At 43.9% G+C, this 16,207-nt stretch overlaps 1 protein-coding gene across 5 annotated transcripts in view; it reads right to left on the bottom strand.

Annotated features, from left to right (window-relative positions):
• HDAC9 (histone deacetylase 9) overlaps nt 1–16,207 on the bottom strand; it is a 484,232-nt gene that overhangs the window by 22,336 nt on the left and 445,689 nt on the right. For all 5 annotated transcript variants that reach the window (XM_082193889.1, XM_082193888.1, XM_082193887.1 and 2 more), the window contains one exon: nt 7,031–7,164. In XM_082193889.1, the coding sequence (XP_082050015.1) occupies nt 7,031–7,164 (134 nt within the window). The remainder of the gene's footprint in view (nt 1–7,030; nt 7,165–16,207) is intronic.

A 16,207-nucleotide genomic window follows, 5' to 3' on the forward strand; every position in this document is an offset into this window, starting at 1 on the left:
AAATAGTTTTTATCAAAGGTGTTTTTTGTACAAAACAAACAGATAAACAGGGAAAGGTACATCTATTGTCTTTACTTTTGGTTCATAGTCTTTTTTACAGTTTGTTTACATTTAGTGAGAGACACTTTTGTCATAGGCATCTTGCATATGGGGAAAGGGTAGGGGGAGGGAGGGGAGAGAGATAGGGTATTGTTCTTTCGTTCTATTGCCTATTATTAGCGTAGCGGTCTGTGTCAGCATCAGTTCTGGACCTTCCTCTTCCCTGTACTGTATATGATAATCTGGATGCTGTCTGTTGGTGTGAAAAGGGGTGAATGTAGAGCAAGGCAGAAAGGACCCCACTTTATGATAAGGAAGCAGATCTGGAGCTCCCGGATTCTGTTTAAAAGTCCCTCCTGCAAAATAGTTAGCAGCTCATTCATGAGATGGCCTCTATTCTCTTGTCAGTTTCTGCTCCATGTCAGTAAAACCTCATCAGCCTTCGGAGGTAGGATCTCACACCCTATTTGACCCAGATAGATGCACCATTGTTACGAAAACACCACTAAAAAATAAAAGCCAGCGGATTATAGTAAGATATGTCCTTTTGAAGAAAAAAGGGAGACTGTCTGCATCAAGAATAATTTCTGATGGCAGCGATCCATTTTTAAAATAAAAATAATCATTAAACTAAGAAGACAAGAGGGTGTCCCTGGAAAATATCATGAGACCCAGCAATGAACAAAAGGAATCACTCCGCAGCTGACAGACATAGCAGTGTCACCTTCACTCCTACACTTCTTGGCATTTTATAAGCTCCGGAGCCAAAGAGTGAAGGGGTGGGGGGACTGCAAAAAGAAGTGGAAATACATCTTTATAAAAGAATTTTGCATAAACAACTGACTAAGGTCAGCGCAGGAGCAACAAAGCCATTTGATGGATCTGCTTGAAAAAGATACACTGAGGGATATTTTTTTTCAAAGGGTTTGAAGCCAGCCCAATTGGCCTGTTGCATGCTTTCTTGTACTTGCTTCCAGATAAGTCGGTATGCAGGGCGAAAGGGCTTTCAAAGAAATGGCATCCCGGTGCAAGCCAGGTGAAGTTTGCCAGCGCTTCACCGCCATGTATTTACAAGCAGATGTGAGCTAAGCTGTATCATGGAGTTGTAAAATTCCTGGACCAGAAGGGAAATGGGCGAGGTGAGATACATGGTTAGACACAGAGAAGGAAGGAGGTGCATTATACCAAATAGAATCTATAAGGCAACTTCTTCCTTCTACTTAAGGAAGAGAGAGAATTCAGAGGTAGAAATTCTGCTTTCAGGACAGAAGGTAGGGATCTGGTTCAAGCCCCAGAATCTTTGGTTTAGAAAGACTCCCTGTCTGAAACCCTGATGAGCTGCTGCCAGTCAGTGCATACAATATACAGTGGTACCTCGGGTTAAGTACTTAATTCGTTCTGGAGGTCCCTTCTTAACCTGAAACTGTTTTTAACCTGAAGCATCACTTTAGCTAATGGGGCCTCCTGCTGCTGCTGCGCTGCCAGAGCACGATTTCTGTCCTCATCCTGAAGCAAAGTTCTTAACCTGAGGTACTATTTCTGGGTTAGCGAAGTGTGTAACCTGAAGCGTATGTAACCCGAGGTACCACTGTATAAGAACAGCCCTGCTGGATTTATTCATCCTGTTCTCACATTGTCCAACCAGTTATCGATGGGAAGCCTACAAGCAGGAGTTGAGTGCAACAGCACCTGGTTCATAGAGGTACACAGCCCCTGCCATTGGAGGAGCCATATAGCTAGATGGACTAATGGTTTGACGTGGTAAAGGGCAGCTTCCTGTGAGTAAGCAGGCATTGGTCCATCAATCCAATACTGCCAATACCATTTTTCTGGCACCAATTTTCCATTGACTCAAGAGGTTTCTTTCCAGTTCCCATCACTTGGGATCTGATCATGTGAGTAGCCACATATACACCAGCTGCGTCGTTTCATCCAAAGCCCATTTTCTTCTTAGAAACAGGCTGGATTGCTTCAATTAAATTAGCTTCCTTAAGGCAAATTTACTTCATAATGATTTGATTAAAATGATTTTACCTGCATGCACATAGATGCAAAGTTTGGGGGAAGTATGTATTTATGCCATTCTACCAGCATGCTGCCAACATAAAATCATCACACACCAGCACAAAACTATCATGAAATCAATATTAAGCAGCCAAAAGCCCACACCAGTTTTTAGTTGATTTTAGCCTGTAGCACAGGGGTAAGGAAAAAGAAATGTGTAGGTATGTGTTTGCTGTTTTGTTTGTTATTATGTTATGTGTTTTTTTGTTTTTATATTGTAAGCTGCCATGTGATCCTCGAAGGATGGTATTCAAATTTGATAAATAATGATTGTAATAATAAATGATTGGCCGGTGGGACAGATGTTGCATCCCTATCCAGCCAATGTCCTCCCTTCCACCAGCACTGCATTTAGGCTTCAAAGGCCTCCAGCTGGAGACAATAAGGGGTTGCATTTATTTATTTATTTATTTATTTATTTATTTATTAATTAATTAATTAATTATGGTCTTTGAAAAATCACTCCGATTCCATCCAGTCTTCCAGATATATATTACATTTGCCCTAACGAAAGGTCACTTCAGTCCAGTTGTATTTCTTTCTTTAAAAAAAAAGAGGTGTGTGTGTGTATATGAATAATAATTTTTGGTTGACTAATTTAGATGCTGTGGAGGAAACCCTCCATTCTGCCAAACCAGGGTCTCAAATTGCAGTCTAAAGCTGTATAGCCCTCTGAAGAACTTGTTCCTTTGCAAGCTACACCCTCCCCCCAATTAGCTGAAACCACCCGTTCCTTTTGTTTTGACAGATGCCAGTATAATGGATGTGTCCTAAAAAGTGCTAACTGAAGGCTTGGGGGGTGTATTTTGCAGCAGCTTAATCTCCCCCTTCCTTTTGATACCTGAATTAAGGATTTCAGTATTTTTATTTCAGAGTTCAGGGGGATCCAATTGCTTAATCTTTTCACACCTCTCAAGAGGGTTTCCTCCTAAGAGGCAACCTATGGTGGGAAGTGGGAAAGAGACTTCTGATTAATATTTCCTCCTTCTTCTTTTTAATAGCCATTGGTTCCTGTCCACTGATACAACTCACAAACCTGGACTTTGGGTACCCTCACATTCTTAATTAATTTCCCCATTGTTTGTCTTTATAAACTGATATAGATCCCTCTGGGAGGAAGCCCATGGATTCTCAAAGGTATACTGAAACCTAAAAAAAAAAAAAAATTGCACTTAGAAGTAGGTCCCACTGGTTTCCCTGGAATGCAAGTAAGTGTGATTTGGATCCAAGTTAGGTTTCTGTGTATTTTCCAAATTTGGGCTTTGGCCCAAAGAACACATACTTGGAAAGCAAATACACTGAAATTAATGGGACTCCCTTCCAAGTCAAATGTATTTAGAGCTGAGGCATAATATTCAAGGGGAAGCAGGGTTGGTTTTGACGATGCAGGCAGTCGCCTGTGGAAGCAAAATTGAAGGGGGGCAGCCGTCAGGCCAAAGTGGCACGTGGTCTGTTGCTTCCCCCCCCCAACATGGCTGATCTTCATAAGGGAACAGGGGTGGATCACTGCATCTTCTGCAGTTCTGGGGAGCATTTTGGGATGATGTTGGGGGTGCCTGCTAATCTTAGGCCGGTAGGAAGTTTGGGGCTGGCTCTGGAGCAGAAATGCAGGCACCGAAGAGTAATTGGAGTATGTATCATGCCTTGCGCAACAAAATTTTGGGTTAGCTTTAGCTTGACAGCTCATATATGAATTTCCTGTCCCCAAGAAGGTTACCTGGTCAAGCTACTTAGGGCTCATCACACTTACAACTTGTCCTGTGCCTAGAATGCATGGGTCCAAGCGGTTTCCCTCTTGCCATGTTCCTTTCCCAGGCAAAACCCTCTCTTGAGCACTAACAACCATCTGCGTACAAGCCATTTGCTGTTTCCTCCGACTGAATGCTAAAGAGCAGTTTTCCCTGGGGGAAAGTGGCAGGTCAAGAGGAAGTGTGGATAAGCCTTAGTTCTTACTTGCTGTGATTTCTCCCCTACAAGCTTGTCTACTTGTTGGAATCAGCAACAGAACCCCTCTTGCAGGTGTGTTGGATTAGGGCTGGGAAGAGAGCTTTTTCTGTGGCTCTGTGCCTAGGCCAGGCATCCCCAAACTCGGCCCTCCAGCTGTTTTCGGACTACAACTCCCATCATCCCTAGCTAACAGGACCAGTGATCAGGAATGATGGGAATTGTAGTCCCCAAACAGCTGGAGGGCCAAGTTTGGGGATGCCTGGCCTAGGCTTTGGACCTCCCCCCCAGAAAGGCCTACATCTCCATCCATAGATTGTTCCATAGGCATCACAGAGTAGGGGAATCCAATTATTATTGTTGCTCTTCTTCTTATCATCGTCATCAATGTATTCATCCCCTTCTGCACAGTCATCTCAAAGGGGATGTACAATAAAAACCAGCAGGAAACAGTTGAAAACGCAAAAACTGCAAATATGTTTCTTAGAAAATTAAAACAATACAAAATGGACCTATTTATCCATCTGGGAAAGCTGGAATGAAAATATCTTCAACCGCTTCCATAAAGCGCATGTTAGCAGGTAGCTGTCATATCTTGACAGGAATGCTATTCCATGGAACAGGAGCAAACAAGGCCCTGCTCCAAGTTATTGCAGACCATTGGCTTTTGAGATCCAGTGGTGGAAGTACCACTCCACCGGTGGATCTCCCTTCCCTCTGCATTCAATGGTTCTTCACACAGCCCCTGGCCAGCAAGAGTTGCAGCCTTAATCTGCTTGAGCCACAAGAGATGAAGGTGATTCTCCATAATCCATTAGCTCCACCCAATTCATCTTAATCCCTGTTTTATTTCTATGCTATTGTCAGAATAATTTTTCTGAATGCTTTCCACCCTCCCCCAATCATTTCTTCCTTCTCTAATTTTCATCCATTTCTTAAGTGGGAGACAATAACTGGTCGCATTTGTTCAAGAGACAATGCAGAAAGCAATTCTTCTCTAGCCGGTCCTCCATTTATTCATTTCTTCCACATTGTTGGGATTCAGGATGTTTTCCTTCCAGAGATTCTGAGACAAAATTAATTCAAACAAGCCCTTCTTGCTGCTGAGTCTGGGACATTACATCTGCATGTCTGCCTGGCTCCCCATGAATGCTGGAAGGTCCCTGCTCATTTGACAGTTGCTTGTTTTGTAGATTTTTGTGTGTGTACGGGTGTGCATGTGGGGTGTGTGTGTGTGTGTGCTGATAGTAGCGTGGACAGAGCCGCATACTGCTGCATTGACGAGTCCCAGCCAAGAACAACAAAGGCAAAGCAAAAGTATTCCAAAGCCCCCTGCATTCATGTTTATGAATTCTAATCCTCAGCACATGAATAAATACGTCTGACAAACTGCAGAGTGCCTTAAAAAGGCCTTTCCTGACCTTCCTAATTTAAGCTCAATTGCGTGCTCCGTGTTGAGAAGGCAGCATTGGCCTTGCCAGTGTTTTCTGAACTACGGCTAGTGCTCTGCTAGCACTGTTTGCAGAAGGGAATTGCTGGGAAATGAGTCCTAATTACCCAGTTAAGCACCTGCAGAGAATGGCATCTTCTAATTATGATAATGTGTGGCTCAATTTAACCACTGTTGTTGTTATTGTTGTTGTTTGAAACATACTTTTCTGCTGGCCATGAAAGTTAGTGGATGACCAGTCATATTCCTAATATACTGGGCTTTTAGCTATTAACAAAATTAACCTAGCTTAGGGTGTGCATTGGGAGGGCTCTCAGAGGACAATCTTCTCTTGGAAGGAATCTCTGGTCCGTGTCCATTTTAAAGATTAAGAAGGGAAAGCAGAGGGGTCCTTGATGTCACCCACCAACCATTAGCCCCTGAAGAGGTCACCTGGTGACAGCCTTCCCAACTATGCTAAGATGGATTTCATTTCTGTTTCAATTATAGTTATGATTTCTAAATTTGCACATGCACATGCACGCACACACATATAAATGCATTTTTAATGTGAATCTGTGTCCTCTCTTTGTGATGTAATGTGTAAGCAGTCAGTCTAGCACTGCTCCATTTGAATACAAGGTTTCAAAGTGGTTTGTAGGATATTGATTATGGTGCCTTCTACTTACAGAAGGGCTGTTTTACATGTGTGTTTCCCTCAAAAATCCTTCATTCTCACTGCTCCATGACTATCTGGTGAAAATGGTGGAGAGATCTTTCTTTTAAAGGGGGATGATAGGGGCAAAGGTTGCCAGCCATGTGGCTACCATGATCTCACAAGTTCTGGGGCCACAATTTTGCCCTGAAAAAAAGCACATTTTGGGAACAGCAATCTTGTGTTCTGATAATAAATCCATTTATAAATGGAGTTTGGCTCCTCTTCCCACCCGCTGCTCACTTTCTACTTGCCATCCCACATTTTTACAATGGAGGTAGAGAACCTCTGGCCCACAGGCCAAATGCGGCCCTCCAGGTCTCTCTATCTGGCCCACAAGAAACCCTCCTCAGAACACCGACCCTCCTTGAGTGTTTATGCCTGCCTGGAATACACCCTCAAATTCTTCTAATGCTTCTTGCTTGTCTGCATGAAGGATAGAGAGTGGTGCATGAACATGTGTAGAAACTAGCCTATTATACAAAGGTAACATTTACATCCCTTACTCCACCCACTTTTGTCTCTGGCCACACCTACCACCAGCATGCGGTCTCCCCAAAAGGCCCTCCAAAATGGTAATGTGGCTCTCAGGCTGCAAAATGTTCACCGCCACTGTTTTACAAGCTACTCATTGCAATCCACATTTGGAGATCTGGGCTTTACTGCCACCATGTCAAGTTCTGTCCCCAAACATACCTGATGACATTTTCATTCTACATTTTGGGCAAACCCATCCCACCATCCTGTCACCCTGATATCACATACTATTAGTCCACCGTGGCGCGGCAAAATATCCAGGAAGCATGCATTGTTTGTCAGCATTTCGGCCTATTGATTACCTCATTTCCGAGTAGGGCATTTAGACAGGCTTCTGAGGCATCACAGATGGCAGTAAGGTCATGTCCTCCCTCCAAGACCAGTACCATGCGACCACCTGCGAGCGTCAACAACTGTTGGATGAGGTGACCGAAACCTAGCATGTAGAAAAACAACAACAACCATGCAAATCGTTACAGGAGAACAAGCACACATTAAGTACAAGTAGAGTATGCTTCTTGGGAGAAAAGCAATGACAAACCTAGACAGCATCTTAAAAAGCAGAGACATCACCTTGCCAACAAAGGTGTATATAGTTAAAGCTATAGTTTTCCCAGTAGTGATGTATGAAAGTGAGAGCTGGACCATAAAGAAGGCTGATCGCCAAAGAATTGATGCCTTTGAATTATGGTGCTGGAGGAGACTCTTGAGAGTCCCATGGACTGCAAGAAGATCAAACCTATCCATTTTGAAGGAAATCAGCCCTGAGTGCTCACTGGAAGGACAGATCCTGAAGCTGAGGCTCCAATAATTTGGCCACCTCATGAGAAGAGAAGACTCCCTGGAAAAGAACCTGAGGCTGGGAAAGATTGAGGACACAAGGAGAAGGGGACGACAGAGGACGAGATAGTTGGACAGTGTTCTCAAAGCAACCAACATGAGTTTGACCAAACTGCGGGAGGCAGTGGAAGACAGGAGGGTCTGGTGTGCTCTGGTCATGGAGTCGGACACGACTAAATGACAACAACAAGAGTATGTTATGCAATAACACATAGTGATCATAGGAACATTTGGCCACAAACCCAAACTGGTTGTGTGCCACCACTGACTCAACCCACATAATGACCTCTTTCTAATTCTACCACTGCCATTGTGCCCGCAGATGACTATTTGTGTGTTTTCAGGATTGGGGACTTAATAATGATCCATTCACAATGTTTGTAACACCACCTTTGTCAATCTTTATCAGAGATCTCTAGAATATGGATGGGGAATCTGTGGCCCTTCAGATGCTGACTGCGTATGTTGATTACAACTCCCATCATCCATGATCATTTGCCATACTGGCCAGGCCTGATGGGAGTTGGAGTCTAACAGAGGGGCACAGCTTCCCTATCTTTGCTCTAGGGTGCGAGTTGGAAAATTCATCTTTCCAGGTTTGCTCTTTTACCACGGTGTGGCCATTTTGCTGCTTTCAAATTACACACAGGTTAAAAAGCAAAACTTAATTCTGCAATTTAATCTCAATAATGCTGTATTGTTTTTAACACTCGATTGGGAGCCGCCCAGAGTAGCTGGGGAAACTCAGCCAGATAAATAATAAATTATTATTATAAATTATTATTTCCTTGGTGGAGTAAATTGGAGGAGTGGGGATACTTTGACAAAAGACTAAATTTAGACAGGATAATAAAAAGCAAGGAAGGAATGTGATGTGGATAAATTTTGATGTTTTGCCAATTGTCATTTTCTGTTTTACCTTAAGGATATCTATTTCCATCTCTATGTTATACATACAATCTTCAGATGCAGAATATCAAGGCAGTGCAGGGGGCAGTGAATGGTCTTTGTTGTATTACAGGAAATTAATGACTAATGGGCAACTTACTTCCATAGACTGTTTAACTGTGCAAGAAACTTAATTCTCTCTTTTCTTAACTGCTTCTGTTAAGAATGAAAAATTCATCTTAGTCCAATATCTTGTTTGCATTCTGAAACTGTATTAAATCATACATATGAGACCGGAAACATTTTTGTAGTAATGTGATTTTCTAGAACTTTGGGGGAAGGTTTCCTGCTGATTTTGTAATATCTTCTGAAATTGTTTCATTTTGACGCACCATACAAGACTCTCAAGATGAATCTGATGAGGTGGGTTCTTATTTGTAAAAGCTTATGGCAAAATAAGAGTGCATCCTTAAACATGTCTCCTCAGAAATCTTGCATTCACTGGGGCTTCCTCACAGAGATGTGGATACAGGACTGCAACTTCAGGGCTAGCTCCAGATTGGCAAAGCAACCGAAACTCTGATCTGCCATACTGGAGTGGGGTTGAATGGGGAGATGTTCCTCTGCCCAGATTTGCCTGGCTGTGTTGGGCTATGCCAGCAGGGGGCCTCTGTCACCTTTGTGCTCACTTAAACTAATGGGGGGGGGGAGGGAGGAGAATTTTGATCTTGTTTGCATTTTAATGAGCAGCTACCTAATTTGCACTTCTCAATCCAGTACATGAACTGAAATGCAATTATCCTTTGAAACTCTGCACATCTCTGAATTTTGCAAACCAGTTTTTCAATCAAAGAATGTGTACAAGAATGCATATGTAAGAGGGAAGGGTGAAAAGAAATGCATATGTTTGTGAAAATTATTAATTCAAAAATCCACTATAGCAGGAGGAAATGCATGTCAAAATATATGTCTTAGAGCTGCATGCAAAAATGTGTGTTTTACGAGAGATTCACACTCAAACGCTGAGCAATCTTCCTGAGAATTTTCGCAAGTTGCTTTGGACATGCGGATAAATGAATTTAAGACTGTGAAAAAGAGGAACTGAGAGAAATTGAAATTGATAGGTTTATTCACCCTTTGGTGGAGGCTACTGACAGCAGGAGCTAGTCCATACTCCCCAAACTGGGTGTTTCAGAAGTGGAACTAGCATCCCGTTCTCACAGTGTCAGAATAGATGCCTGTGGGAAACCCGCAAGTAGGAGTTGTGCAACTAACTTGGTCTCATAGGTACATCAGGACTTCTCTCAGCTTTTCGTGTAAGTGACTAAGACTCTTACCTCTCAGGAACATGCAATCGGATAACAGAAAACTAACCTGATGAGCATAATGACCATGTTTCATTCCAGTACATAACCTATGAAAACAATGATTGCCAAAAATGAGGCAACCATCCCTTTTCAAGCTCCTCCCCACCCCATCAAGGATAATGGGAGTATTGACCAGCAACCACTGGAGGACCACAGGTTCCCCATACCTGGTAAAGCTGTTACCTTGCTCTCCTATACAACCACCAACATATATGAACTTAGTGGGCAGAAATAAAGCCTAATCTATTGGATTAATGAAGTGGGCATTCATCATCAAAGGCAGAAATGGCCAGAGGGGTGGGAATAAAAGACCATCTGCTCTGTTGTTTGAGCTATGCTGATTCTTTTTTTTAATTATTATTATTATTATTATTATTATTATTATTATTATTATTATTATTAAATTTATTAAATATTTTCGTGGTTTACAAAAGCACGTGCATTGTCTCTTATTTCAGGTTGTAGAGTCTTTTCTACAGATCAGTTACATTTGATATGGGACATTAGTGTTGTATACAGAATAAGGTTGGTGAAGACGCAGGAAAAGGGGGAGTGAGGGGAGAGGGGTGGGTGGGGTGGTAAAACTTATATTCTTTCACTTAGTGTGTGTGTGTGTGGGGGGGTTATGTCAGTGTCACTTGAGTAGGTTCTCTTTCTATTCGTTTATTATATTACCTTGGTAATGAGAGAGGTTGGGAGGGCAGGGCGTGGTTGGTTGTCCTCAGTTGGCTGCAGTAAGATTTGCTTGCACGTGCAGGGGAAGGAATTGTTGGGTCAAGTTAGGCATATTGGTTCATATGCTGTTGGTGGGTTCTTGTTGTCCTGTTGGGCTGTGTATGTAATAAAGGGGAGCCATACTGGGGTGAAAGCATCTTCTTCCATTTGTCCCCGTGTCAGTTTCAGTCTGTTTTATGATGTATTTTAGCATGTACTGTTGCACATTTATGATGTGCTTTGCTGTGTTCACTGATACCCTGATCTATGTATCTATCTATCTATCATCTATCTATCTATCTATCTATCTATCTCAGGGGTAGGAAACCTAAGGCCCAGGAGCTGGATACGGCCCAATCGCCTTCTCAATCTGGCCAGCAGACAGTCCGGGAATCAGTGAGTTTTTACATGAGTAGCATGTGTCCTTTTATTTAAAATGCATCTCTGGGTTATTTGTGGGGCATAGGAATTCGTTCGTCCCCCCTCCAAAAAAAACTAGTCCGGCCCACCACATGGTCTGAGGGACAGTGGACCGTCCTATGGCTGAAAAGGATTGCTGACCCCTGATCTATCTGATGAAGTGAATTTTAGTCCAGATAAGTTTCTGCCACAATAAATCTGTGGAAATTTTTAAGGGGCCACGAGGCTACTTTTGTGTATTCTTTGCTGTAACTGACCAGCACACCTACCCTGGGGAGTCTGTTTGGTGCCGTGGAGACTTACAATGTGCTTCAGGGCTTATTTCTGCCCACTCTCTACCACAATTTTTACTGGTGACATCAATGGAAGAAGACATTGAGGAATTATGTCTCTGGCAGCTGTGGTTAAAAAATAATTATTATAATATATTCCCAGGAAGACCAGTGAAAAATATTCCCTGTAAAAGGTACCACAAATTATGAATTCCCTGGGACAAACCACAGAATGTAAGCAAACAATTTGATTTTTCTTTTCTTTCATGTTAATGGAAGGCAATCTACTTGCTGATGCTTCCAGGAAATATCGGTGTGGAATATTTGTTGATGTCTCCGGAGACAATGCCAGATGTTTATTTTGCAAGGACAGAGGCCAGGGCTCGAGTCTTCTTGAAGCGACCATATCTGAAGGGGAAGGCCAGCCTCATAAGGCCTGAGCATATTCAGTGGTAAGGGAAAGACACTCTGACCATGCTCAGAGACATCTTCTTCACATTTCTCAGTGCATTTGAAATTATTGCACTTCATTGTACGGTCTGAAAGCACATGAGGCAGCCATCTTGCTGAGACTGGGTATGTTGGGTGGATAGTTAGGAAGCACAGGTATGCTGCCTTGGGTTCTGCAATGTAACGAAGGTGTTGTATTAATGTAAAAAACTAAATAAATGAATTATTAGGGTCTGGGATAAGCATAGTGAGCCCAAGCTCAGATTAAGCCCCAGAAAACACTTATGCAAAGAAACTGCACTTTTCGTTTACAATCTCCCAGAAGAAGAAGAAAAATGCCGTTTATCAATGTTCAAAGTTACCAGAATAACAATTGGGAATTGGGGCTTTTCTTTGGCCTAATAATACGTGGTAAAAAAAACCCACAACCACCCAGGTGACTTTGCTGCATGGAGTGGAAATGACTTTGCCCAATATCCCCACGGCAGCCTGTGGAAAATCTTAAGGCAGGCTTGGATCCTGCACGTTCCAAAAACCTTCAAAAGACATTAGCTTCCTAAAGGAAATCCCCCTGCAGTGTGAGAGGAGCAAAACAGTGAAATAGAAATCCCAGACATGCCTTTTGATGGGCTTTGGTTTGTGCCAAACGATTAAGAAAAACCCCAAAGCGAAAACCAACATAGTCACAAGAACTTGGAGAAGCAAGCTGTTCTCCTCAAAACACAACCAGGACAATCAACCTTCCAAACTCCTGTCAGATGAGGAGGTAGGACAAGGGAGAGGTCAGCGAGGACATTTTGCTTTCTTCCCACATCTTCTGAGTCACAAAAACCTCAGAAACCAGGAGCAGATCCTGGCCCTGGCCTTCCAGATGAGACCACGGACACTTTGTGCCAATTGTGAAAGTGGCTTCACAAATCCCATTTCCATTTGGGCATACTGTACTAGAAAGGAGGTGGGTTTGTAAGATTTATAGTAAAATGGCCTTTTCTACGAACTGTGACAGTTTGGGGAAAACATTTAGAATGGAAATTCTTTTTCAACTGGAAAATCAGGTTTCCAGTCGAGCCTTAAATCGAAACCCCTTTCAGAACCACCAGTTTGGTGGGTGCCAATATTTGCCAGCCCAATCCATCCCAAATCATTGTTGCGTATCAGACAGCAGCTATTTTAGAGCAGTCCCACCCATTTCAATGATCCACTCCAGAACAATGGAAGCTGAGCAGGTAATAAACTACACCTATGAATTCACTCTTCTAAGTCCCTCTGCTGGAGATGAGTGGAAGCTCAGTGGCATAGCACATGCTTTGCATTCAAAAGGTCCCAGGTTTAATCATTGGAGTTGCAGGTAGGTTGGAGAAACAGGTATGTCTGAAGCCCTAGAGAAGACTTCCCCTCCAGATGTTGCCCTCCAGATGCTGTTGTACTACAAGTCCCACCATCCCTGATCATTTGCTGCACTGGAGAGGGCTGATGGGAGACATAGTCCAACACCAGCTGGCTGCCCTAGGGATCCATTCCTAGTCAGTGCAGACAGTACCGCTCTACGTGGACCGATGATCTGATTCAGTATAAGGCAACTTTCCTAAGTCCTCAAGTGAAGACTCCGAAAAAACTAGCTTGGGGTGATAATGACCATTATTTGGTGAGCAAAGATTTCACTGTGGACAGAGGCATACCGTATTTTTCGCCCCATAAGACGCACCGGCCCATAAGACGCACCTAGTTTTTTGGGGGGGAAATAAAGGAAAAAATTTTTATTTCCCCCCCCAGGTGCGCTGCGCTAATCCCGAAGCTTGGGGCGTGCGGAGCTCAGCACGCCCCAAGCTTCTGGGTGCCGGCAAGGTCTCCGCTAGCATGGGAGAGCCGGGCGCCTCTCCCAGGGCTAGCGGACAGTTGTGCTAATCCTGAAGCTTGGGGCGTGCGGAGCTCAGCGCGCCCCAAGCTTCTGGGTGCCGGCAAGCAGTCTGCTAGCCTTGGGAGAGCCGCGGGGCTCTCCCAGGGCTAGCGGACCCCTGCGCTAATCCAGAAGCTTGGGGCGTGCTGAGCTCAGCGCGCCACAAGCTTCTGCGTGCCGGCAAGCAGTCCGCTAGCCCTGGGAGAGCCGCGGGGCTCTCCCAGGGCTAGCGGATCGCTGCGCTACACCGGAGCTTGGGGCATGCCGAGCTCAGCGCGCCCCAAGCTTCTGCGTGTGCGCAAGCAGTCCGCTAGCCCTGGGAGAGCCGCGGGGCTCTCCCAGGGCTAGCGGATCGCTGCGCTACACCAGAAGCTTGGGGCGTGCTGAGCTCCACACGCCCCAAGCTTCGGGGTGCAGGCAAGCTCTCCGCTAGCCCTGGGAGAGCTGGGTCTCCCACAGCTAGCGGATAGCTTCCTGAAGCCTGGAGAGCGAAAGGGGTTGGTGCGTACCAACCCCTCTCGCTCTCCAGGCTTCAGCGAAAGCCTGCATTCGCCCCATAAGACGCACCCACATTTCCCCTTCATTTTTGGAGGGAAAAAGTGCGTCTTATAGGGCGAAAAATACGGTACCTAGGGGTTGGTGAAACTGGATCCTGCCTGGGGGCCTCAAGAAAATCACAATTTTATAGTTCAAATCAGGAAAAATAAATACAGTAAATGGACAAAAGTACAAAGATTCACAAAATGTTTACAGGTATGCGTACCCCTGTGTCCCCCCAGAAAAAAGCACTGATGATAATAATAATAATAATAATAATAATAATGATAATAATAATAATAATGCAGTAAAGTGGTTCTTTTTTTGGCAGGGATACAGCTCCTTGCCAATGGCGCAAGGGACCCTAGGTACAGCTCTGAAAATGAATTACGTCATACACAGTGCCTGAAAGCTGGAGGGGGAAATGAGGCAAGGAAGGCTTTTTTGTGGGGAGTGCCCTTTAACTTTCACTACCCTTGGTCTCATCCCTGATATATATATATATATAAGACCAAAGCCCCCTTTAAGTGCATGAAACCACCTGACGTCTTTTTTAGATCGTGGGCAACAATTATAATTTCAGTCCATTAATTCATCAGGAAGTTGATCAATAAGCTAACACTCAGAGGCTGCCACCAGATCTACCTCCTCACACTTGTGCAAAGAGCCTTACTCTCGTCTTCTGGAATAGCTCTCGCTTTTGTTTGTTTGTTTGTTTCATAGGCAATTTCTCTAAAACGCTTATCCTACCCACTGGGGTGGTCTGCCTTGGCCAGCTCATACCTAGCTGCCTTCTTACTTATGACCAGTCCAGGAGCTTTCTGCTGCTGCCTCATCTTAGTGTCGTCCTTGTAGAACTCAGCAGGGAGGAAAGTGGGGAACGGCTAAGGGAGCTGGGCATGTTTAGCCTGGAGAAGAGGAGGTTAAGGGGTGATATGATAGCCATGTTCAAATATATAAAAGGATGTCACATAGAGGAGGGAGAAAGGTTGTTTTCTGCTGCTCCAGAGAAGCAGACACAGAGCAATGGATCCAAACTACAAGAAAGAAGATTCCACCTAAACATTAGGAAGAACTTCCTGACAGAAAGAGCTGTTCGACAGTGGAATTTGCTGCCAAGGAGTGTGGTGGAGTCTCCTTCTTTGGAGGTCTTTAAGCAGAGGCTTGACAACCATATGTCAGGAGTGCTCTGATGGTGTTTCCTGCTTGGCAGGGGGTTGGACTCGATGGCCCTTGTGGTCTCTTCCAACTCTATGATTCTATGATTCTAGTTGGCTCTGTCTGTCATTGGATCTGGCACCACCTACTGCTTGGCTCCCAGCCTTCCACCCTACCAGTCCCAATGGACGCCAGATCCTCCTGCCTCCTACTGCACAGCCCCTACATTCCCCTCATCCTCCTTGAAATCCATGCTGAATTCCTAGGAAAGGAATTGGCAATTCAGAGGAGCACACTGAGGACACGCCACTCCTGCAACTTTGGATCTCCACTGTCCTTGTCTTTTAGTCATGCACTTAACCATTATTTACCATTTAATCATACCATTACTCTCTAATTTGCTTGAGAATGTGTTTTCCTCTCATTAAAACCTTTGTAGTGGCCGCTGCCAAGAGTCTTCGCACCCACCAATGTTCTGCACTTTATCCTTGCGGTTCTTTCATGACCGTTTGATTAATTTTCATTGATATGCTTCCAACAATAGCATCTAAAATTAACTGGGTCATGTCTTTTTTTTTTTTTACATAACTTCCTGAGTCATCAGGCTCTGTGTCCTAAATAAATACATCCATACAAGCATGAAATGATAGTTCACCCTTCCAGCAACGGGCTGGAGCTAGTGAGAACTAAAGAAAACAATGTGCTAGTTTAGAGGGCTGCTGTATTTCTCTCCTAGTGTAGCATCGCTAAAAAACAAAAAAGAAAAAAGAAAGGAGATGCATCAGCAAAAAAGAGTTTTGCATTAAAAGTTGCATATGCTAATATATAGAGAGGGATGTGGTTTTAAAAATAATTACTATTACTGAAATAGAAATACAATCTGTCCCAACCCAGTGAGTGACCAGGTGACCCATGTGGCCGGTCAGTCTACTGTTC

This window comes from Podarcis vaucheri, assembly GCF_965113315.1.
Source record: "Podarcis vaucheri genome assembly, chromosome: 12".
Classification (NCBI taxonomy): Eukaryota; Metazoa; Chordata; class Lepidosauria; order Squamata; family Lacertidae; genus Podarcis; species Podarcis vaucheri.